Source organism: Stegodyphus dumicola, chromosome 7, assembly GCF_044657685.1.
Source record: "Stegodyphus dumicola isolate Sdum_Otavi_A_Nest chromosome 7, ASM4465768v1".
Classification (NCBI taxonomy): domain Eukaryota; kingdom Metazoa; phylum Arthropoda; class Arachnida; order Araneae; family Eresidae; genus Stegodyphus; species Stegodyphus dumicola.
In genome coordinates this window covers 136,211,770-136,237,773 of record NC_140774.1, presented here as the reverse complement: position 1 = coordinate 136,237,773, position 26,004 = coordinate 136,211,770, and the positions used below count along the sequence as shown (strand labels likewise).

At 33.4% G+C, this 26,004-nt stretch overlaps 1 protein-coding gene across 3 annotated transcripts in view; it reads left to right on the top strand.

The window, feature by feature from the left end:
- The window catches only part of LOC118189478 (hemocytin-like), a 728,690-nt gene that overhangs the window by 414,446 nt on the left and 288,240 nt on the right, over positions 1-26,004 (top strand). For all 3 annotated transcript variants that reach the window (XM_085820839.1, XM_085820840.1, XM_085820838.1), the window contains exons 49-53: positions 8,166-8,307; positions 9,086-9,145; positions 12,414-12,571; positions 15,261-15,407; positions 21,523-21,670. In XM_085820839.1, coding sequence (XP_085676965.1) covers positions 8,166-8,307; positions 9,086-9,145; positions 12,414-12,571; positions 15,261-15,407; positions 21,523-21,670 — 655 coding nt within the window. The remainder of the gene's footprint in view (positions 1-8,165; positions 8,308-9,085; positions 9,146-12,413; positions 12,572-15,260; positions 15,408-21,522; positions 21,671-26,004) is intronic.

The window sequence follows — 26,004 nt, the reverse complement described above, 5'->3', positions numbered from 1 at the left end:
CGAATGTGTTTCTGTCTACGTGTTCCACACTTCCTCCTACAATCAAAACACTAACGTGTTAAAATTCAACATACCAAGACCTCTTAACAGACCCTAGTTTCAATTCTAAACCCTGAGGTACTATTCTAAAAGTGGCTAACTCTAGAGTGTAGCGTCAGAGAGCCTAACTACATCATTCAACCTTTAACACATATTCGCCATGCTTTAGTCTTTTTACAGTCACACAAATAAAAAAAATTTTAACATTCACTTTTACCATATCACGGTATTTCTTAACATTTAAAATAACAGTTCACATTGTATATAAGAACATATCAACATGCCGTTAATTTTACACATTTGAAAGCATACATTAGTAGTACATTGTTAACTTCTATTCTTTTCAAAGCAAGTGCCAATTCTTTCTACATTGAAATACTACATTTCAAAAAGTCTTTCAGACTAAAACTTCTCTCTTGCTAGAATGTTTTAAATAAAATTTATACAATAACTTTTTTTTCAATATTTAAGTCTTTACACAACGCTATTATACATCAACTTTAGTTTTACGCGCGAGTAATTTAAAAACATAATACGAAAATCGGTAACAACTCATTTCTCGCCCTTTTGGCGATAAAGGTAGACCTCGCATGAGGTAAAACTTCTTGAAATCTGCCACTTGCAGTAAGAATGAAAGATTAACTTAAGTTTGCAAAGTAACATAAAATTTTACTTATCTTTGTGATATTCGGACATCCTTTTCTGGGCCCAGTCTTTAAAGGTACTGCAGATAGTAGTTTGATTTATCCTCCTTCTTCTACGGGCTCGCCCTTCAGTGCCTTCCTCTGGAAGCTTCCTTTTTTCACCAGTTCGGTCACCCTTGAATACCTTCTTTTTCTCCTCTGCTTGTGGTCTTGGCCGTTTGATGGCAGCTGGCCTTGGCGGAACCGGGAAACTTCTGTCGTGTTCCTGCTTGGACCTCGTTGTTGGCCGTTCAAATTATCCTTGTAACTTTTCCTCCGCCGCTGATGGCCCTTCCGCAGTTCGGCTACATTTACTGCGGAGAGTCCTGTCGGATGAGTCGATCTTCCGTTTTAGAGCCGGGTTATAGTTGCCGTCATTTCTCCTGGTTCTCTTCACATACGTCGTCCTTCTCCCTTCTTCATTCTGGGGGTGTTCGTGAACTCTCTTTTCTGGACGGTGGAACGGCTTCTTTTTCTTGCTACCTTCAATTTTTCCGCGGGGCAATTTTCTTTTCACTTGCTCCTGCCTCTTATTGGCTTGCCCTTGTCGTTTTTCCCCCTCTGGAGCTTGTGCCTGCGGTGTCTGCCGTGCCGGATCCTGCAAAAGATCTGAAAATATTTGCATTTTATTACGATCGAAGTAGGGCTTGATTTGGTCAATGTTTGCGGAACAGGTTTCACCATTTCTGGCTTTTAACACTACTACAGCGTGAGTTATTTTTTCTATAACATGTGGTCCTTCAAATCGTGGAAAAAAGTTGGCAGTTTTATCTTCTGGTGCTGAAGAAAGTGAATGCTTAATTTTTAAAACTACATCCCCTACTTTATAAGTTACTCCCCGTCGTTTCAAATCATAATAGAGCTTCTGTTTTCTTTGTGCTACTTCCGTATTCTTTTTTGCTTCTTTTATTAGTTTTTCTATATCACCCATTTTAAATTCTGGGGCTCTTTGTTGCACATAAAATAATTTATCTAACGGTGTTATAATCTTTCTGCCTAGAAATAACTCAGCAGGAGTTTTGCCCGTTGTATCATGTTTTGCGGTCCTAAGGGCGAAAGCAAATTCATTGACATAGTTATCCCAGCTTTTATGAAAATTTTTAACATAACTACGGATAATTTTCACTATATTTCTATTGACCAGTTCCGCTATATTTGATTGCGGCCGATACGGGACCATTTTTAAATGACGTATGCCCAGTTTTTGGCACATGTCTTCAAATATATTACTTACAAATTGAGGACCATTATCCGATATAAATTTTAGGGGCGCCCCGTATTTTAAAATATACTTATTTAAAATAGAATCAGTAGCTAATTTCGTGGAGGCTCGTTTTAAGGGAACAATTTCGGTCCATTAACTAAAATGATCAACCATAACAAGGAGATAGCGACTTTTATTTAACTGACTTTTTGGGAAAGCGCCCAATAAATCGATGCCAATTATTTCATTTGGAAATTCGAATTTAATACTATTTAGAAACCCGGCCGGGCGGAAATTAATATAATTAACTGCTTGACATGTTGGGCAGGACTGGACATACGCCCTTGTTAACTTTTGCAGTTCAGGAAAGTAGACTGCCTCGCGTACGCGTTGGATAGTTTTTCGAATACCAGCATGAGAAGCTAAAGGGCTGTCATGGAGCTCCTGCAGGATATTTAATCTAAGACTAGCTGGGATAACAGGTCGAAATTCGTTGTTGGAATTCGTAGTTTTTGTATAGAATAATAGACCATCTATTAGTTCGTAATGGGCCGCCCTATTTCTTATCGCCACAATATCTTGGTGGCTAAAATTTTCAGGATCCTTCAAATACTCATAAATGCTACCAAACTCAGGATCCTTACCCAGTTCAGTTATTACAGTTTCTCGGGAATTTATTGTACATGCTGTGAGCATTGCCACCTTTACGGTATTCCCTTGTTCATTTATTTTAATTCTTGATAGGGCATCTGCTACGATATTTTCCTTACCGGGGGTATGCTTGATTACCAGATTATATTCTTGCAGCTTGAGTGCCCATCTTATTAACCTTGGGGATAATTTTTCCCTGAGTACAATCTAGTTACCGCCGCATGATCAGAGTACACTGTTATCGGCGCCTTTCCAAAATAGACTCGGAACTTTTGCACTGCTAACAGAACTGCAAGTGCCTCTCTCTCGGTCGCGGAATAGTTTCTTTGTGTTTGATTTAAAGTTCGGCTAAAAAATGCCACGGGCTGCTGATTTTGCGAAAGTACCGCTCCTACCGCATAATCCGAAGCATCCGCTGAAATTTCTAAATTCTCATCCTTTTCAGGAAATTTCAACACAGAGGCTTGTGTTAATGCTTGTTTTAATTTTTCGAAAGCACTATTGGCTTCGGCCGTCCACGAGAATCTTGCCTTTTTCCTTTTTAATTTTAACAATGGTTCAGCAATAGCTGCAAAATTTTTTATAAAAAACCTATAATATGAACAAAGTCCTAGAAAAGAAGAGAGCTTCTTTGCCGTGTTTGGAGTCAGATACTTTTGTACAGCGATTATTTTTGATTCATCTGTCTCGATCCCTTTTTGAGATATTTTGTAACCTAAATATTTTAATTCAGGGGCTGCAAATTTGCACTTTTCGACATTAACTTTTAGACCGGCCTCATTTAATAAAGAAAACACCTGTCTTAAATCCTGTACATGTTGGTCCAGATTATCACTGGTAATAATGATATCGTCTAAGTAGATAAATGTGGACTTTCCAAGAACAGGCCTTAGCACCATGTCCATACATCGCTGAAATGTTGCCGGTGCCCCTGAAAGGCCAAACGGCATACGCAGGAATGCATAAGTGCCAGACTTTGTTATAAAAGCAGTCTTAGGCACGTCCTCCGGTCTAACCCCTATTTGAAAATAACCAGTCGTTAAGTCTAAAGTCGTCATAAATTTGGTTGAATTTATGTTGCTTAGAATTTCTTCTGTAATCGGTAACGGATATACCGGATATTTAGTTATGGAGTTTAATTTACGGTAATCAATAGCGAATCTCCATCTTTTTGGATGCGTCAAAGGATAGTCATTATTTTTCTTACATAAAACCACAGGGCTAGCATAACTACTTGAGATGGGCGTTATGATCTTTTTACGTAGCATATCGGTAATATGCCATTCTATAATTTTTTTCCTTATTCTTATCATACCGGTATGGTTTTTGACGAACTGCATTGCATCTCCGGTTTCAATACTATGGTTAGTAACCATAGTAAATCCTGGAATATCACTAAATAACGAAGGAAATTCACTTACCACTTGTCGGATTCTTCCTTGCTCGTCATTAGGGAGGTGGTCAAGTTTTAACATCGGCGGTTCAGCGTTTTCTGTACGAACTGGTTTCATTGTCAGCTTAAGGGACGCTTCATTAAAATCCAGCGTAGCTTGTGCTTCTGAAAGAAAATCTATTCCTAAAATTAAATGTGCTTGCAGATTCTTTACTATAAAAAACATCACCTTTACTTGTTCATCCTTGATACGGATATACAAAGGTACTTTACCTACGCACTTACATTTTTCTCCTTGCGTCGCTAACACTGTCGTATTATCCGCATTATATATGCGGTATTTGCGAAAATACTTCCTAAAAAACTCTTCTGCCACACAGGAACACTGCGCGCCGGTATCCAGGAGTGCGGTGGCTGGGATATTATTCACCAAGACTTCAATCTTCGGAAGAGTCAAATTTTTCACCATTACTGTATTTAACTTGTAGGAAGAGGGGTTTTCGTGGCCTTCGGATTTCCGCACCCTCTCGTCAGCAGAAATCCGTTTTAGTTTAAATTATTTTTCCTTTCCGTGCTTTCCTTCTTTTTCCACTGGCCTTGAGACTTTTTTCCTGGGTTGCTATTGAACTGTCGACGTTCGCCGGCTGTTTTTGAATGCTCGGGTTTCCTTGCCCACTGATTCGCTTTTTCTCCGTATCCATGTGCTTGAGTTTGCTGTAGTCTTCGCGTACCAAATTGGTTTCGCTGTTGATACTGGCGTCTTCTTTCGACGTCTGCCGTTCTTCTACTTTCAAACTGGATTGCTAGCTCAAATAACTTTTCCAGTGTAGTCGGATTTCTTAATTCAATAAAGTCTTGCACTTGGGGTAGTAACCTCAGCAAAATCACTTGAATTATTTCAGGATCCGGACGGTTTCCATACAAGAGCTTGAAAACGTGAATTTTTCTTAAAATAAAGCTCGAGAGGTTTTCGATTCTTTGTTGATATATACTGAAAAGTTCCGTTTCTACTTTCGCACGATCCCTTACAACAGGGAAGGCTTTTAGTAGGGCAGTCTTGAAATTTTCGTAAGTATAGGTGGGACTTCCTGCTTGACCCAAGAGACTTCTGCCTATACATTTGAACCAGTTAAGCGCTTTGCCCCTCAAAGCGCTGGTAGCTAAGGTAACTTTTTGAAACTCGTGCACGGGGTAGAGCATGAAGTGGTCCTCCAATTTTTCCAAAAACTGGTTACCGGTGAGTTTCCCTTAAATGTTGCTTCTGGTTTCATCGAAGCGCGCATGGTCTGGACGATGTAACCAAATCCTTCCAGGGCGGCAGCTGGCATTTCTGGATTCTGAGCCGTTTCTGCAGGCAGCACAGGTTCTTCTTGAAACTCGGCCATGGTTATTCTTCTTCGTTGGGCGCCACTATCAGGGTCAATGTTCCTTCTTACCTTCTTCGGGAACATACAAGGACCTGATTCGGAACAGAGAGCTTACTAAAGCTATGTTCACTAATTGTGGTAAGTAGACAGGATACAGACGAAGGGTATACAAAACCCTTTATTTTTCTCTATATACAATAACTTCCGTACTTCGGAATACACCGACCCGCTACTCGGAGTCTAACGTAAAAGTATAAAAATAAAACTAAACTCTAATTTAACTTTAGAATAATAAACGTGGAAGATTGGCCTTATATTAACAGGAAGGCGTATGTAGTACAGATAACTGAAAACACTACAATACTTTTAAAAGTTATCAAGAGGATTAACACCTCTGGCCTGGAAGGCAACAAGCAACTGCGTAACTTCTAAGGTAAGCGGCCTGCTTCGAACTCACTGCTTCCTCTCTCTCGCTTGGCAAAAGGCCACAACTTAAATACTTGGCGTTCGCCAGACAACTTTGCATAAAAACCTTAACGCTTATAATTCTGGCCGGAAATAGAAAATGAGAAGTGATAGTAAAGATTCAAAATAAAAATAAACGTTAGTAAAACTTAAGATCCTTACAAAGTGACATTCATTAAAAAAAGGAAGACTGCATAAAAGCAAATTAGCTTTAACAGGCCTCCACTTCAGGGATTCGCTTAAAAATATTACAAGGTAACGGTTCATTTGACTTGAAACTAAATTTATGCTTCGTAAGTTCACAATTCAATTTAAATTAACAAAAAGCATCATTTCGTAGCGGATTATCATGTGTGTTGCGAATGGCATCACTACGCCAGCGAATCAAAACTGACGTCATGGGACATGAGGAAGAAACTGACGTCATGGGACGCCAGAGGAAAACGAACAATTGCGATTTAGATAGCTAAGGACGATGTTTGCATGATGTAGTTAGATAGATATTGTAGCTAGATAAATATTTCTTATTCATTTAACTTGTACTTATGTGTAAATAAACCTTTTTGCTTAAGTTTAAATGATTTGAAGTGCTCCATTTATGATAAGATAGCTGTTAATTCATCGGGTAGATGACTTATGAATCCCTTCTGAGCTAGCCATCGTTTGAACGTAACGCATTACGTAACATAACAATGTGCTTAGACTTCAGTCACAGCTTACTTTTTGGAAAGCTATTCCATTGGACTCTGTCTGTACTCTTCAGTACAGGCAAATATCAACCTTTCGCCAAACCCGCTAATTCAAAATTTTCAGCACAGTTTCGGATAAGTGAGTTTTATGAACATACTACCACTTAAAATCTACATAATTTTTTGGAAAGAAAGAGTTGCGTGACACTGAAGTATGAAAGGACAGTAAAGATGCAAATGAATTGAAATAACTTGTTAGTTAAACTGAAACTAAATCGTCACAACCTCTATTCAGGAGCATAATTTGTTCCTAAAAATCATTCTTCAAACGAAATGTTTTTAAATCGAAATTTTTTCCACTAAGTATTAATGTAAATGGATTAATCCGTCACTGAACCACAGATGACTACTTTTTAAAATGTCACAACAGTATTTTACGTTCAAGTTCAAAACCCAATCAAAACAAAATAACAAAAATCGTTTAATCTAAGAGGAAAAAAGAAAAGATAAAACACAATACTAAATAAAAACAATAGCTGAACATTTATTCAAATTTTATATAAAACCTTAAGTACTTCAATGCTAAATCCTAGAACCATGTGGACAGTCTGGAGACATATCTCCCCATCTTTGTCTTCCAGTGAAATAACACCGAATTCAAAAGAAGGTTTAAAATAGACCTTTTTTATTAGAGCATCAGTTTAACAAGAAAGGTTGAGGAAATGAACAACTGAAGCTAGAATTTTTTTAAGATTAGACAGAGTTTCATCGGCGACAGCTGATCGTCTCCGAGCTATTTTCGATTAAACTAAATCAGCTTTAGCGTTTGATAGCCATCTTTGACCGCCGGATTCTAGATTGCTCGATTACAAAACAAGTCGCTCTTTCTTGATGAATAACAGATCATAAAAGTTAAAATAATAATTCACAGGATAAAGTCCTATTGCAAATTTTGGCTCAATGCTTCCGAATCCGGCGGCTAAAGATGGCTTTCAAAGGTTTACTAAAATCGTTTTACTAAAATAGAAAATAGGTCGGAGGCGATCAGCTGTCGCCGACAAAACTCCCTCCAATCTCTCAGCTGCTTATTTCCTCAACCTTTCTTTGTAAATTCTTATAAAGCTTGCAGTTTTTCCTTTCTTATCTTTTTTAAAGCTGTAATTAGTATGGGAAGGCATTACAAGTTGACCCATGATACATCGCCGATTTTCCCCATGCTTTTACCTGTACCTGTATGTTAACTAATCTGCATCTTAGTGGGAGCTGATGAAAGTAGAAATGACAGTGAAGGTAAAAATGATCATATAATGGATTATAAATGTTCAGATCCTACTTCTTTTCTGACAATTAAGCTTAAAATTAAAAAATGCTTAAATGTAAAACTGTTTTATAAATTGGAACTTTAATTACCGTACCTGTTTTTTAGAACTTCTATTACCATACATGTTCTTTTAGATTTATAAATTTTATTGAAACAGTGTGAAAACATTCGAGATGCTATCATTATTATCAATTCACTTCGTAGCAATAAGATATATATTTTTTCCGCGCGTGAAAACAGTATACATATTTTCCGTGAAATACCTTAAGGGAAAAACATTTTTGATTATTCGGCGTGTTGTTTTAAACTAAATTATATTAACAAGATGTTTAAAAATAAATTACTGTTTTTAGGTATTCAGTGCTAATTTTGATGATCAGAATGAAGTGAAGCACATTTTCAGTCGACCGTTTGAGGCTAAGTATGTTCGTTTAGAGCCTCTGACATGGGAAAAGAAAATATCTCTGCGTCTTGAACTTTTAGGATGCTCTGAAGGTATGATTTTTATTTTTGAATTTTCTGACATTTATCATTAAAATTAAAAAGATTTAATAACTGCAGTTTTTTTCCATAATGATAATTTTTTTCCCATAATGATAAAATTTAGTTTTGTTTTAATTCCCATAAAGAGAAAATCTTTACTTTTTCAAAGGGCATATAATTCATTTCTTTTTCCCAAGAAAAGAAATAGTTTTCGACAAACTCTCTATTTTCAATTGAGCATGTCCATAGCCTTTTTGGCACGTGAGTCCTTTCGTTTCCAATCTATGAGAGTTTCAACAAATGGGATGTCAAATACGGCAAGAACTTTTTTGGTTACCTAGACTTTGTGTTACCTGCACCAATTACTGCACCTCTTTAAGTATTCAGCCATCTTGTTACTTTCATAACTGTCTATGCGTTTAAGCACAGTTTAGTTCTTCATTTCAAATATTTTTCCTAGAGGATACTTTGGAGCCATTAAAAAATTGTTTTCGCTTCCTAATCACCGTAGTCAAATACTGAATTTCAGATGTTCACAAGCAAACATACGTCGTGCAAAGCACTTGTAACCTTTTCGATTACGTCATGGCATTAATTACATTTCAGAGATTGATTTAGCAAACTCGATTCGATGATAAAAATTAGGTTTGGCTTTTGTTTATTCCTTTTGAATAATAAATCAGATTACTTGGTTATTTCACAAAAATAATTATAATTTATTATAATTTTCATGTATGCATAGATACTTTTACGCCAAACTATTTTAATATGTATATCATTTCTTTCAAAGCTGTGCGTGGAATTACTGAACCAACTGTTCCAGTCTCTGAACCTGTTAAACCACTGGAAGGTATATGATATTTTACTTAAAATATTAATATACTATTTATATTATCGTTTATATTCATGTTACAAATTCTGTACTTTCCTTATTTCTTACATTTCGAAACTACTTTAGACTGTATAATGTAAATACTCTATTAGAGTAGTATTTGTACTCTATTAGTTGAAGAGTTAGAAATTAGTTAGAGTTGAATTCTTAATTTAAGAATTAGAATTAATTAGAGTTGACTATTAATGCGTGTGTTCATAAGAAACAGCATTATTATATCCATAAGTATGTATGCTATAACTATACATGCATAACTGTTTCACAACTAACGTAAAATATAAGTTCCATACCACAAATCATACAGTTCTTAAACGAAATTTTCTTTAAAATTTATGCAAAATGCATAATAAGGAAACGAAAAAAAAAAGAAATGGTCAAAAAACATGCAAATTAAGTTATCTATTTAATTTTTTTAAATGCAGGCATAATATAAAAGTATTTTTCGAAATGCGCAGCAGAAACATTAAACAGTGTGCATATGCAAAAAACCTTTGCTGATTACAATACATTTTATTATTAATACAAATTAATAGCCAAAAAAGTAATGGGAAGTATTTCTTTCTCTATAGTATGAATCAAAGAACAGAATAAATCATTCACAGTGTCTCAAATCTGTTGAAGGTCAAAAATTAGAATGAATACTTCTGATTGTGAAAGACTTTGGACGTCGTAATGATTCAAATTACGACATAGTCAGGCATAATCATGTATTTGGAATTTTTTGACAACGCAATCATAAATTTAAATTTCTTTGTAATCTCTATAAATAAAACATTTAACTACCCCAAAATATAAACTTTTAGTAATGTACACCTTTACGTATAATATATCTAAAATAAAGTATGAAGTAGAGACAGAAAAAATTTCTTGATTTTTTACTATTGTTGTCTAATCTCTAGAACGTCAGTTTGAAGAAAAATGAAGGTAGCATATAAAAGCAATATGATTTCAACCGGTCTGATTACTATTTCATAAGAATATGTAAGGTACCTCATTGTAATTATTATTATGATTTAAGTATTTACTATAACATCTCCTTTCTGTATTCCTCATCTAAATGTAAATTCGTTGCGAAAATTTAAACTGAAGGTTTCGAATGCGTAGATTGGAGCTTCCTACACTTAGAAACTTCCTAGAGAGGCTAAGCCTACCTGTATTAAGCCTAAGTTTGACCATTTGGGGGAATTAATTAGAATTATTTCCAACAAATATCCATACCACACCAGCAATAGACAGGAAATTTCTGAATTATCCCTCGCAGCTTTATTTGATAAGGAATTACAAGATCTCGATACTCCGGCTCCAAAAAATTTCAGCTACTGATGACAGCTGCCCTACGCACGCGCCCAGGAGATTTAATGAAATAGTGAAGTTACAAGATTAACCAAGAATTTGGACTTTCAAAATTCCTGTGAAAACTTCTAGAGGTTGTTAAACTGTGTTCTGCAGGTGATCAGTCTTTGCAAAAACTTCAACATGCACTACGTGTAGTGAAAATCTTAGAAAATGCTACGTAAGTTACTGAATTTCAACTCTATGATGATGGATGGTCGAGCAAAGTCATCTGAACTCTCTTTCCAAATTTTTCTACGGTTATGTATATTAAGACTTATCCTCAGTCCTAAACAGGTGGCACCACTTGCCCAGATGAGAGTAAAGTATGCTTTCATTTTCATCAATAGCTGCTCTGATTTTCAGATATTATGACATCTTCCTCGCATTATTTCTTGATGTGCCCTACTCGAAGCTTCGCGATACCGCCTTCCAGTCCAGACAACCTATACAGTGGCAAAATACCTCATCTTTTCCTCCCTTTAGATCCGTCTCATATGAAGAACTTCACCTTTCGGATTCTTCATACGTCAGGCCCTATGTGCATTTACTGAGAATCTGGGAAAAGCAGGAAAGATTCCCCTGCCGAACACCAGAATAAGTCACTAAGCATCAACAACAGAGATTTCTTCTCTTCTTCAGAAAGCTCTTCTACTCGTCGAAACTAGTCTGGATGTAAAGCTAGAGTTAGATCAATGATGTCTCATTTATGATTTATTGTAAATGGTTTGCGTATGTATTTTAGGCCGGAAATAAAGGCTTTCGTGCCTTTACTTCGCAGTTCTGGTTGTCGTAATAGTCTGTGATGATATTACGGAATATTCGGAAACCATTTAAGTTAAGGAACATGAATTACTCACTGATAAACAACTGGAAATTGTGTACTTCTTATACAACTTTATAAAATATCTTAGTTTAAACTATACTTACCATAAGGTTCGGTTTTCTTCGATGAAAAACCTTATTGACACTATAAAGCTCTATCTCTCTTGCAGATTAGAGCATCTTTAATCACTGGGAATGAACAATTAATTATATAAAAATGCATTTTTCGGAAACCGAATAAAATCGCTAAAGTCGTTTTAATAGCCGAAAACAAAGTCGTTTTTAGTAAAAGCGAAATAATGTAAAACACACTTTTGTAAAACGAGACATACATGTAATTTAATACTAGATACAAGATATAAATTTCTTGATTTTTCAAAAATTTATTTGCTAAATGGTTTGACATTTGATAAATGTTTCAGTACTAGTGAGTTATGTACTCTTCCATAAAACTAGGTTTTAATGTATAGGATTATTAGCAAATATGGTGCATGACTGGCTTTTACAGTAACAAGATTAATATCAATGAAGCACATCTTAAAATTTACAAATGAAGAAGAAATTGAAATCAATTTACTTGCTTTCAATAATATATACACTACCTTTGGAATGCGAGTATTTTTAAAATTTAACTTTTGTTAACTTATACATATATATTTTATGTATGTTGAAGATTCACAAAAGGGGGAAATTCGTGTTATTCTGTTCTTATGGATCTAACCTCTCATTGCATACGTGATGTGTGCCATGATTTTTGTAGATCACATTTCTAATTACCAGCATCGCACGTAATATAATGTGAATGGATTCTTTCTTGCTGTATAGCTGATGGAATTTTTTCCATTATCAAGTAGGACTTGAACAATACTATAAACACTTCTTTCATTTAAAAATTCTCAAATAACTATAAAATTAATTATTGATCATTATAGGATTATCGATAATTGTAGAATTACTGATAATTATAAAATTAATGATCATTATAGGATTAGTGATAATTGTAGAATAATTAGTAATAATTTAAGAAAAACCTATGTGTTGACTTTTATAGCAATGTTTGCGATTTCAGGGTGCACAACTCCCATTGGTATGGAAGATAGATCCTTCCCCGACAGCCGGTTAACAGCTTCTTCTGAATATGACTCTGGCCATTCTGCGAAATATGGAAGACTCGGCTCTGACACTGCGTGGGTGGCAGCTGACTTAGATTCCGATCAATATTTTCAGGTAATGTTTGGCGATTTTTTTAATTTATCTAATTATTTTCTTCTTGTTCAATTTTTTTTTCTCATCAAGGTATTATTCACATTTCTCGTTATGTTTTTTTTTTTTGTGGTGGTTTATACCTATTGTTTTTCTCTAAAGTTCTATACTTCTCTATTGTTCTATAGTCTCGTAATAATAAATTAAATACGACAGTCACGTTCAAAGGAATGGGATGTAACCTCGAGAATGAATAATTAAAGACTGAAAGAAAAAGGAATGACTCATTTCCTCTTACGGACTCATTCATAAGCATTAAAAGGATGATATTTCTCTGTTAATTAGGCAAAGTTTATGAAAAAATAACATTTTATCATAAACTTAGCCTAATAAAGCAAACGTAACTACTGTTCAATGACATCAATGCATAACTTATCATTTTATGCTTACCGTCAAAAAAATATTTCATTACATAATAAAAATAATTCATTTAATTAAATATTCAGGGACTATTATTGTCTAGAGAGGGAGGACTTGCTGTAGGACTTTTCAATGGAAATCGATATTCACTCATCCACATATGAAGTAAATAACGAAAGCACTTATTCAGCCAGCCCATTCGCCGAAGTTCATATCCGAGTCGAGGTACCATCATTCAGTATTCTTATCCACTCGGCGACTGATAAGGTAGTACACGGTTTGTAAAGTTCGAATAGCGACTTAGCAAAGCTTTTATTTAAAATGCTTTGTCTTCGCCGTTATTCCTCTTACTAATTACAAAAATAATAATTGATAGTAGGATTTTTGCTAACTGAAGGTTTGATAACTCATATTCGAATAACCTAAGCCTCACCTAAATATGTAGCTTCATTCACCTCGTTGGGAAACCCTTTCACCAGGGGCTCCATTTAAGCTGTATCATTTTAATTTTGCATTCTATGAATCATGAAAACCAAGTTTTCTACATTATTTTATAGTATTGTGGTTCATCTAATTAAAAATATTCAGAAAAATTGCTTGTATATTTTGATACATGAATGAAATATTTAGCTTACCAGAATTATACAATTTTTCGGTAATCATGTAGCATGCTACCTAGCAGATTCTTATTTTAAACTAATGTCTGAATACTTTTCTATTTAAAACATAGATTTTTATACTTATTCTATTAAACGGAGCGTTGAAAGATTTTCTGAATTAGTTCTCTTTTAAAACACAAATCTGATACTGATTGGAAATTGCAAATCAAAGATTAATAAAAAAATTTCAAAATTATGCTTATGCTTATATTATTTATTGTTATTGCTATATTAACTTCTAAATCAATGCTTTTAATGCGCTTTTCGAGGGTCACTTGGGAAATATTTCAGGTACAGCTAATTAGTACAAATTAAATTTACCAAGTATTAGGTATTTACAGTAGTTTCCTCCAAACTCAATGGATTTTTTCAGGCGAATTTTCCAAAAATTAATATCTTCAAACTACCAATTCTTGGAATCGTTGAAAAATATGTTTTTTAGCTTCATCAGTCCCTTCTTCGGAATGAGAACGTCAGCCAAGTAAATTTTACGTTGGATTAAAAGTTAACCTATGGTTACACATAGCAATATCAGGTGAATGTTTATCATTTTGATGTCTTCTTGTTTAAGAAATTCGATTACAGTTTTACTAAATGAGAAAATGTATTATCATGATGAAGAATGTGTCCCTTAATATTCACTTCTTGAAGAATTTCTGAAAGACACTTAGTAGTGTACCAATTAGCTATAACTTGGCCCTCTCATTTGATGGCTTTAACCAGTCCCGTATTTCTGAAGAAAACGGCATACATTACTTTATTCTCTGCTCATTGTGTTTTCAACATTGTTGTTAGGGGTAGTTTTCAGACTCATCTTTTACTTTCTTGATGTGTCGTAATATAAAAAAAAACGGTATGTATGTTTCATTTCATCATCAGTTATTATTTTACAAATAGTGCGGTTTCCACCATCATTAGGTAATTTTAGGATTTCTTTGCTGGTTCTGACAAGCTCCGGTTTTGAGTGTTCTGTTAATTTATGGGGCTTACGGAAAACTAATCTTTTCATATGCAATTCTTCGTTAATTATTTCATGTTTAACTGCAGATCCAATGTTACATTTTTTCAGTATTATTCCATGGCTGCAGTGATTATAATTAACAGTATGGTATGGCTTAAACGTTTTCTACAACAATAGCTAAGAAAGAATTTTATGTATGTTCTTCATCTAAGTTCCACCTATACGAGATTTTTTAAGCTATCGAATACACCGACATAATATAGTACGTATTTATTTTCATGTGCTGTATGTAGATGCCGAAGACATTCTACTTAGTTTATCCGCAGTTGTACAGAAAATGATAGTGCGATAATGCCCTCATCTGAGCTTCATTTTTCTTCATTTGAAAAGTTATTCTACGATAAATAAATAACGATGGTCGCCACAAATTATCGTCCGCAGACATAAAGTTTAAAATTATTTATCTAACAAATAAAAGCTCTTTTGTACATATTTTCAGTCCCCGTCTTAAAACTTTTAGAGGTTGTATGCACCTTTATTCAATCGGCCACATTTTGCCTTTCACAATTAGTAACTATGCTTTTAAGGCTTATGTTTAATGCATGTAATGGAAAAACGCGATTGAGATCTGAATGCATCAACTATTACAAAAATTTATATTTTTACCTTTCAGATTAATTTTCCGGAAAAAGCCAATATTTCAGGAGTGAAAACAAAAGGTCGTCAAGATTCTCCAGAATGGGTAACATCCTACATCATAGCTTACAGTGACGATGGAGTTACCTGGGAAAAAATTACTGATAAAAATGGTATACCAAAAGTAAGAATATTTCTTATTTCTGTTTTAAAATATTTAATCTGTACAATGATTAGAGTCATTAGGTTTGTCGAAGCTCGAAACGTGAAAGATGAGTAGTGCCTCTCCGAGACACGAAATTTGGACCTTCCGACTGTTAACCGGACATGCTTTCCAACTGCACCACCTTGAAAACACACGGTAAAGAGGCAGAGAAACCTTACAAAGTCTTCCGTTACCTGGAAAGTTCCATATATCTAGATTTTCCAAAAACGTGAGGGAATGAAAGGTTAAGTATCTTGCTAGGATAGCAATAAAATGTTTATTAGCCCCAAAATCGTAATACAATAAGAGTCATACATCTTTCAAAAAGTAAAACTGAACGATATATAAGTATATATGCACTCAAGGAATTCATAAAAATAGAATTAGAATTTAATTATAGGTATTGCATCATTTGAATTAGGTACGCATTAAAGATTAATAAAAATTTTACCAATATTTTAAAAAATATGGTTTAAGCATGAGAAAAGAAACAAGTTCAGAAATTCTAAATTTGATTACAGAATTTAGAAAATATGAAATATGTTCCTGACAGGGAACATGAGTGATTCAAAAAAGCTGAAAATGTGTGCAGGTAGTGATATAAATTTATGTATCATAAAAAATTAATTTTCGATATTTCAGGCTTGGCATCCCAGAATATTGAACACTACAGATCCTCGGCGCATTCATTAATTTGCAACTCACTGAAAAGTAATGAACTGCTTGGAGAAAATCTGAACAAAGTTCCTAATACTACAGATAATCACCCTGCAGCCATAATGACAAGAAGAAGATATTTGAGATTTTTTTTTAAATTTCAAGGTAGAATTTGGGGGTAAAAGTTTTCTTCAGATCAATTAAAAGACTATAGTTTGTAAAAGAATATACTGAAAACTGATTTAAAATTTTAGAAGATAGAATTGGCTTAAGACAATCGGTAGCCATTTCTATGCCAGTTTTAGTCCAAGAGGGCTATTAGTCTGGAAGAATGCTTTTGCATTGATTCCTTTTAATGCTCTCTACTGTTAATCCATTATTTCCCTTTTGTTTCGAGTCCGTTGACATTCGGCTATAACACACTCAGCTATTGAAAAGCAGTCGATGCTGTTCTTAATAATATTACTTTTTAAAATCTGATTTACTTAAATAAAATGTGTTTAATTCCCGATATATCTAATTAAAAGCATTAAATATTTTTATAGAATTACATTATAGATTTTTTATTTTTTAAGTATTTAGAAAATACAGTACCCTCCGCGTATTAAACTCAATGGTTAATAAGCTCGTGTGCTTATTATGTTTATGTTTCCAGGAGCCAAAATAAACACATACTAACCAGTAGAAAACCGACGTTTATTAAACTTATCCTTCGCCGCTTTTAAAACTCAGATTGGTAAGAGACTCTTCAATGCCAGAATATCATACTTGTACATATCAAAATTTTCGCCGTTCATCCATTTAATGTATTTTGGACAGTGACTTGTCATTTGGATATGTCACGGAGTGGCCTTCAATGAAACGGATATCATTGAAACCTTCGCTGTTTTCAGGGTTTATATCCGCAATGAACTTTAGAGTGGCATAATTTCCTTATCTAAGGTTAAAAAAAATCCTCTTAATACATTAAAGGCGGGAGTCGTAGTACTACGATTTATCTCGACTGTAGCTTAAAGGCGGGAGTCGTATTAGTAACGGTTTGCAACCACATTGCGTAATCCATGCGCCACTTTACATTTGTATTTAGTATGTTTTGTGGTTTGAAGCTGTTCGGTTGTTCAAATTCTACTTACAGTAAATTTTGAAATCCTTCAATATGGTTTCACGTGAAAATAAAGCTATATATGCAGACGATTTGATGGACATCGAAGAGCCACAACCTGGTACATCGAACTCGGCACCACGGACTCCACGATATAAAATTGATCTCCGCCTGGACGTCTTTCGCTAGACATCAAAAAGCACAAATTAATTCGGATAGAAAATAAAGACAAAAAGCTATATGCCCAACGAAACTGCGTAGTTTGTGCGGCACATAAAAAAGGAAAGTTGATTTGCTTTAAATGCGAATTTTGCAATGCACCTATTCACCATGGCGAGTGTTATCAACATTATCACACTCATAAAAAAATGCTAGATTCTTCTCATAAATATGTACTTTAAAACATTTTTGTAATTAGTGTTTACTTCTTTTTTAATATTTCTTATAGTTTTAAGAGTTTAAATAAACTTTTTAAGTCTAAATTTTTTTATGATTACACAAAATATCGCTCGCTCTAGGACGAAAAACGAAGTGGGGCGGTCGCCGCGTTCCCTAGCATACTTTCGTCAAGATCCCCCGCCTTTAATGTGTTAAGATACTGTAAATAAATAAGGGTTCCTTCTCGAATGCCAACTGATGAAAGGTGGAAATGCAACTTCTGTATTCCATCTTTTCAGGTATCACATTCAAAATCTTCCCTTTGGGATAGACACATTATGTTCATACAGATTTGTTAAAAACGTGTATGAAATATTAAGCATTACCTTACGTTAACAGCATTGTGCAGTTTACTTAAGTAGATAATTATACTTAATGAAAAAGTAATAAAAAGATTCAAATACCTCAAGGAAGCTAAATAAAAAGCAGAAAATCGAGAAATATTGAAATTGCTTTTCTAAGTGAGTATGAAGCACTAAAGCTAAAAAATATTTTCTATTTCTAGCTCCTTTTCCACTCATTCGATAAATGATAGGAAAGAATTTTATATTAACTAATATATGGCTCACAAGTTGAAGAAAGTGAAATCCAACATTGTCCATCAGCAACTGCATAATGAGAAGAAAGAAGCGAATCATCATGCACCTGATAATTGAATATAAGATATTTCACTTGGGCTAAGTGAATACAAGCCATTTGAAATTCACAATAAAAACAAAACTACATTGCCTTAGAGAACATTACCAGAACATGCGTTAATATTTAAAAGCGAACTAGAAGTTGGTTTAAGAAATTGAAGGAATAAGTTACTGTGTTTTTGACCTGGAATCCAACAATTAAGAAGCCAGCCCTGGTTATTAACAACTCAGAAATCCAATGTTTTAAGGGAGTGAAGAATTTATTTTTAACTTACCGTAGTAACAAGAAAGTATAGATAAAAAATAGCATTTTTATTTATTTTCTTTCTAAATTTAACAGTGAACTGGAAAATACTAATTAGATAACTGTGCAGCGCACACACACATCTGATCTCTCTCTGAAAAACATTAGTGTTTCTTTCTGCAAATACAACTTTTAACATGCAATATTTAATTTTGTATTATAAAAGTTTCAAATGTCGTTATAGAGGTATGTTCAGTAAATGGTGAATTGAATTTTGTGAAAATGCAAGCAGTTTGAATTATAAGGTTTTTCTCTCGCTTTCCTGGAGTACCTTCATGGCGTAGTGGTTCTGGACGCTGGGCCGATATTCCAGAGGTCCGTGGTTCGATTCCCGGCGAAGGCGGTTGCTAATTTTTCATCTCTCCGGCTCTTCTAATTATCCCAATCTCTCTAGTTTTAATCTTGCCTGCTTCCAAAATACCTAATGTCTCTACGGAGTGAGATAAATAAGTCCAATATCTCTGCTAGAGGCTCCGCATATTTTTGTCAATGTAGGGGATTAATCTCTTAAAATCAGTTAAAACTGTTTAAAAAAATATAGTTTTTATGTAGAGAAATCTTCAGAGAATCTGCAAAACTGATGTTTCAGGCATCAGCGAAGGAAGGTATGAAAATTTATTTTCAGAATATATTGTGTGTGTTATTGAAACAAACTGACTATGAAAGTGTTAAAAGAATTAAAGTACCTGACAGCAAAAAATGATACAGAAAAAATATGCTGGCATACCATCAACAATTGAATTTAGAGAAGCACTGGAAATTCTAAGAAAAATTCTTCAACTGAAAGCTGCTGATCCAAAAAGCATTTTAAAGAAATTAAGAATACAGATGAAAAATTGTTGTTTAACATGAAAATATAAAACAGACATAGTCGAATCACAGTTGTCTGTAAGAGATAAAATTTCATCAATAACGTAGTTATAAAAATATTTTTGTAAGACATTTAAAATTGAATTTAAAAATTGCGTGAATAGTTTAATTTTAGTATTAATTTTTAGTTATTATTTTTAGATTAATTAACCCCTATAAGTACACATTGATCAGTTTGACCGATGGGCATTTTTACGTTCTGATATTGGCAAAACCGGTGGATTGGAACTGAGGGATTTTGTGAACTTTACATTACACCAGTATATAATATGTCAATATTTGGCAACACGTTTTCTGCTTTTGTAAAAGTTTCAGAATTGTAATACATTTCTTATCAGTCATGTTTAATAACCTTTGTTTTTTAATTTAAATTTTCTTTACTTTTTTTAATTGCCTTACGATGTGTTTTATTAAACAGTAAAATAGGTAAAAACGTATAAAACTCATACACGGTCAAAATGACCGTATGTGTATCTTTGCGTTATAAAAAACATGAGTTGATGAATTATTTGTTAGTTCTTATTTTACTTGTAAAGTGTAAAACTGATAACACTGTTTATAATACATAAATCACCGTCTGTTGAATCCAGCAGCATAATAAACTATAATGCTATTTTTGGAACAGAAGTGAAGCAAGCGAGTCTGTTTAACTCTCTCATGTTAGTCTAAATGCATATTCATCTAGTATGCTATAAAATGTTTCTCTATTCCACCTGGGTCATCTCTGTTAATATTCTGATAAAAACCATTAATACTGTCAACAGTATTTACTTTCAAAGAGCCTTTTTGAGTGACCTTTATTGCCTGAATCCTTTCAGACTTTGTTTTAGCTTGAAAAGGTTTAGTAGTATCGAAATGAGATTCTGAGTCGAATCACCAAAAATGCATCCTTTCAATTTTTCATTCGATTCTATTCCATTCGGCAGAATATAAGATGTTTCTTGTAAGATCTTTCAAATTCAATCTACTCGATGTGCAAAAATTAATAATTTTCTATATTATTAGAAAATATTATACTTGATAATTCTTAATCCCTTTAACGTTAAGCTGGTGATGTAGCAGTTATTTGAACACTGTAAACCATACACATATGAAATTAATACAATTGTAATACATTTAAAAGGCATAAATTAATTCTCTGATCGCATGCTTAAATCATTTCTTTAGGCAGGAATGTTTTTAATTAATCAGGAATTACAGTCGTGCCAGTATATGCCTGCTTTTAAATATCCCAAACTTGGTATACATCATGTTTGGAAGCAAAATATTTTTGTTTGCTATACGATATTTGTTTGGAATAAGACTCGAACTCAATGAATCAGAACTACGTGATCTATGTAATTTTGAATTTTTAAGTGATTTTGTGTCTTTCTGCTTACGTTTGTTTTTTTGTAACTTTATTAGCAATGAGTTATAGGAGAGTTAATGAAGTTAAGCAACAAAGAAAATGGTTAGGATCACCATAGAGATGAAAAAGGAAATTGCTGAAAAGTATAAAAATGACATGTGTATACAGAACTACCTTATTGCATACTATATGTCAAGTATGACGGTGTCTAAGACTGTGAAAAACAAAGACGCTGTTAAACTACATAACGTTCCTCTAAGAGGATGAAACCTATTACCAAAGATTAGAGCACGTTGCAAAACTGCTTTTGATCTGGAGAGCATAAGAACATTTATGTAAAGTATGATGTACGGTATACTTTTCTTCTACTGCATTTGTATTTTATTATTAAACGTTTTATAATAAAAAAAAAATACTTTTTCCTAAGAATAAATTAATATTTTTCCTTAACTTATTAGAAAAATTCATTTGGTATACGTCAAAAGATCTGGAAGCGATTAATAACGTATACCGTGGTAACTGTCTTTTGAAATATTAAAAATTCACAAAACTGATGTAAGCCTAAAGCACATCAAGTATATTTTTATACTACTTTTTATTTCGATGTTCTTATAGTGTTTTGGTCAAGTGATTGTGCGATTCTATGTGAAAGCTGTTCTGGCTGCCAAACTCTTTCAAAATACCTGTCCTTATAAAGTTAAATGAGAGCTCTAATTTGTGAAATGCGTTTATTTTAGGTATTTCTTGCTAATACAGATCAGTATACAACGGTGACAAATATGCTCCCAATAGTCCTTATTACCAAATACCTGAGAATAATGCCCACAGAATGGCAAAAATGGATTAGCATGCAAGTTGAAATCTTAGCATGTACTCCAGCCGAAAGTAAGTTTCACAACTTTTTGTGATATTTATTTTTTATGATATTTATTTTGTGCCTTTGGTCTTAGAAATCATTATCAGAAACATTCAGTAGAACAAAAGACAAACTCAAAATCTAAATGCTGGAAATTTCTCTAAAGTACAATTTCATTTGACGTTTTGGTTTGCTATACAACATTTTCCCCATCAATTCAATGTAAAAAATGGGTTTGAAATATTACATACCTTTTTCAGTTTATAGCTATAATGAACCTCTTCAATTTGTGTTAATAATAGGCAAAAGACCATGGCTTTGCATATTATTCACACTTCATTCACGCATATCGTTCACAATGTTGAATTTTGTGACCTATACAATTAGTGAGTTTGCAATGCAATGTTTAATATTAAATTCACATTTTTTGTGCTAACTTTACGTAAAATTGAAAACAGGACTTATGCATACAGAATTTATGTATCGTACATTTCTGTTATATGTCATACATAGTCAATTTTGCAATGTTTTTTTGGATAATAAATTATTACGCTTCTATATTTTCATGGTATTCAATTATAAAATCATTAGAAACTGAATTCAATATGTATTGTACTTAGCTGCTTCTATTGTGGTTGAATATTTTGTACGTAGTTCACACTTCCATTGTAGTTGTTTAGACTTTTATTTTATGTAGCTTACATTTCCTGTAGAATGAACATTTGTCTTGCTAGTGACATGAACTAGTGCTCATAGAATATTTGCTGTACAAAGAAGCACTAGAACAGTTCTTTTACAGATACAAACTATAATCTGACATTTTGAAACATTCATGTGTCTCCGGTATTTTTTCTTATTTAAACAAAGTATTGGAAATTTTCCTAATATTAAACACATATTTTCAGTGTGAAGTTTAATATCATTTAAAAGTTCAATAAATAATCAAATTAACTTCTCGCATATATATATCGCATATATCGAGCTAGTTTTTTCAACCTCGCGACATACTCTTTATTTATTTACATCTTTATGATTCCTTATAAAACCGCAGCAAACAGAGTTTAAATACATTTCTTTTTCCTTCTGAATGATAAGGAAAATGAATGATAATTATTTTCGGGGCTTTCTCTATGAGTAAACATTTCCTACACAAATTCAGTTAAATTATATCTTAAAAAATAAGAAACAAAGTTCTTATCAGCCTTGCTTGAAACTCCAGAAAATTATTTTAGTAAACCTAATGGATTTGATAAAACAAATGTAATACAATAAACTTAAAAAAAATGAACTTGCAGACAAGCATCTTGCATGTTGAGGAACAAGTATCTATGCATGTTCAAGAAGCAAGTGTCTTGATTTCCGCTGAACCTCTACCTCTAAACTATGCCCTTTTTACAATCTCGGTGATAATCATTAGCAACGTTTTCACTATACAGCTCAAACAGATATAAGGAAATAAGATGGATTGCTAAATGTAGCTTTCGGCTGTATAATTGCTTGGGGACAAAACTTGGTCAGTGTTCATGACAAGAAGTACGTGAAGGTAATGTAGAGTATATATCTTTTGTAGTATATTCTGAAGTTCAGCAATTAAACATAATCGGGTAAATTCTGAATCTACCGCCATTATTTTGTGTATCTGTCATCAGGATTTGCTGTTGCTAACACAATTCAAAATCTGTTTACATTACTGCCGAATGTTTTGATTACACGCAACTACATTACATCCATTCACGATATGAGCTAAGATACCAACAAATGGGAAACATGGTGCAAGAATGCATGATTCATTATTTACGCTTGCAAAAGTTGAGTCATAAAAAGGAAATGTTTTAGTAAAAATGAGGAAGTTCTGTATGTCGTCAGCAAGGTGTAATTTTTTTTAAAGGAAAGAGCGCGATAGAGCGAGGACAACAGCTTTGCGATTTTCGATGAAAATAAAATTCAGAAAATTTAAAGCGTTAATGAATGTTCCTTTTTTTGTTCTGCCTTTGGTATCGCAAAAAAAAGCTGGCAGGACCAACAGTCAGGCTTATGTTTATTGGTACATCGAAACTCCCTCAGACGTCGATTTCTATTTCCGCAATTTTCTGTTTCTTGATTGTTAAAATTGCTGGGAGGGAGGAGATGTCCGCTAGTAACCGAGTATGACTACTAAATACTAGGAGTTCGTCTCAGGTTTGATCACAGGCGAGCGTGCTGACTGCATGGTTTGTTTTCGGGGCTTTCTGTATGAGTAATGTAAATATGAGCTAGTTTCTCTTAGAACGTCCTCCAGAAAGATATCCATTATCTTAGACCCATAGCTCTTGTGTGGTTTGCTTACTCAACCAAGACTGTTTTAAAAGACGCAGCTTGTAATAGAAACGCTAATTCGACTATTTTTGCATTTAAAGTACCCACTGAAAAGTATTTATACAAGTAAATGTTACTCTGAGATGATTTCAAGTGTTCCAACAGCATATGCCTTCGGGAATAAGGAAAAGATCCGAAATTACACAAAATTTGATGTAAAAAGTATATATTGTATATTTAACAGAAAAGAAAAGTATGGAAAAATAGAAATAATATATTAAAACTCTTACACTGGGTAGGTCATATATATAGACCTAGATTTTTATTTATTTTTTACCGTCTTTAAGATTTAAATTAAATAGTTGCAAAATCTTTTATGATTTAAATATATCTCTATTTATTTGTGTTAATTTGCCCTGCCACTAAGGAAGCAGCTTATGATTAGGTTTTGGACAGTTTATTATGAGTTCAAAACTGTAACTGTGTAAGTTAAGTAACAAAATTTCAAATTAATACCATATTTGATTGCGTATTTTTTCCTCTTTTTTTATTAATTTTATCGTCCGAAAATCAAGAGAAAAAAATTATGCAAATAATTTATTTTCTATAGAACGCGGTTACAGTAAGAATATAAGAAATGGAAAGCAGTCATGGATCAACTTCAGTTAACTATCACAATATTATTTATTTAAAAGGAACCTGCGTTCTAATAAGTATACATAGCAATATTCGCATTACAATATCTAATACAATATCGTCATTTCTACTTCCCTGTAACTTTTTTATATCCCTGTAACTTGTCCATTCTTATTGTTGTCTGTGCTACAGCTTAGACTTCAAATCATCCATAAATATTTATAGAAGGTGATGTGCAGCTGATTCAGCGAAATTTTTCATGGATTAAATGTTAGTCTCAGTCTGCTTCTTTGTTGTGGTTCCTGTATTAGGTTTGAAAAATGTTCAGCAGTTAGAGGGAAAATGTTCCACATGTTCTTCGCAGGAAATTTGCGAGGATTTATCCGTGTTAATAAGACGAAAACAATCACTACTTGGACGAATCCATTTTTTTTAATTTAGGGGAGTTCTTTGTCTAAACGCATTCAGGAATGTGGAATTTAGGCGAATATTTTTTTAATTTTCAAAACCTGGCTCTAAAATGCTAGGGGCAAAAGTACGCGAGAAAATACGGTAATAAAGCAAGAACAGGAAGTCAAAAATGTAGATGTTTCATAGTAATGCCTTGCCTTATGTTTATTTAAAACATAACTTCGTTCATAGAATAACGACTAAATACTATTAATGATAAAGGAAGCAGGAAAATACAGAGTGAGGATCTGAAAGATGGAATATTCAGAATCCTAGAAAAGTACACAGAGCCTATTTACATAAAACCATCCGCAAACAAGCTGTAATAGTGTTTATGTTTAGTAGTTTCCCTCGGTAGTTGACTTGGGAGTATGGAAATAACTCATTCAAGCAGACCATTTCCAATTGAAATAATTACCATTCAATGGGACACTTTCGCATCTGAATATTTTCTAAATAAATTATTGTGCATTCTAATCGAGGACTTTTCTTTAAGAATGTGAAATGTTCTAATGTTGAATTTTAGCAATTTATCACAGATTTGAGGGAAATGTATTTAAATGTTTCTATTTTTTAAATACATGATAATCTTTCAGTTCTCAGAAGCAAACTTGTGACATTCATCTCATTATTTTTACTTTTATTTATTGCTGTTGTTACTATTATTATATTATTCCTGTTTAGACAATGTTTCAGTTGAAGTTCTTTCAAACAGATACTCAGCACTGAGAACTGTTTTGATACTAAGAAATTTACATTTCATAAATGATTTTTAAAAATTGAATTTTATTAATGACTTTATTTCTAATTTCGCATCTGGTTAGTAAGACAGTAATCATCCACTTATAATCAGTTGCTATAAATATTTAAATATTTAGCTTCCTCTGTGATAATTGTGAGGGTTTTTATTTGGTTAAACGCAAGATTCCATTCATATTAATTGATTAGAAGGACACAGAGGAATTCTGGTTACATTTAGCTG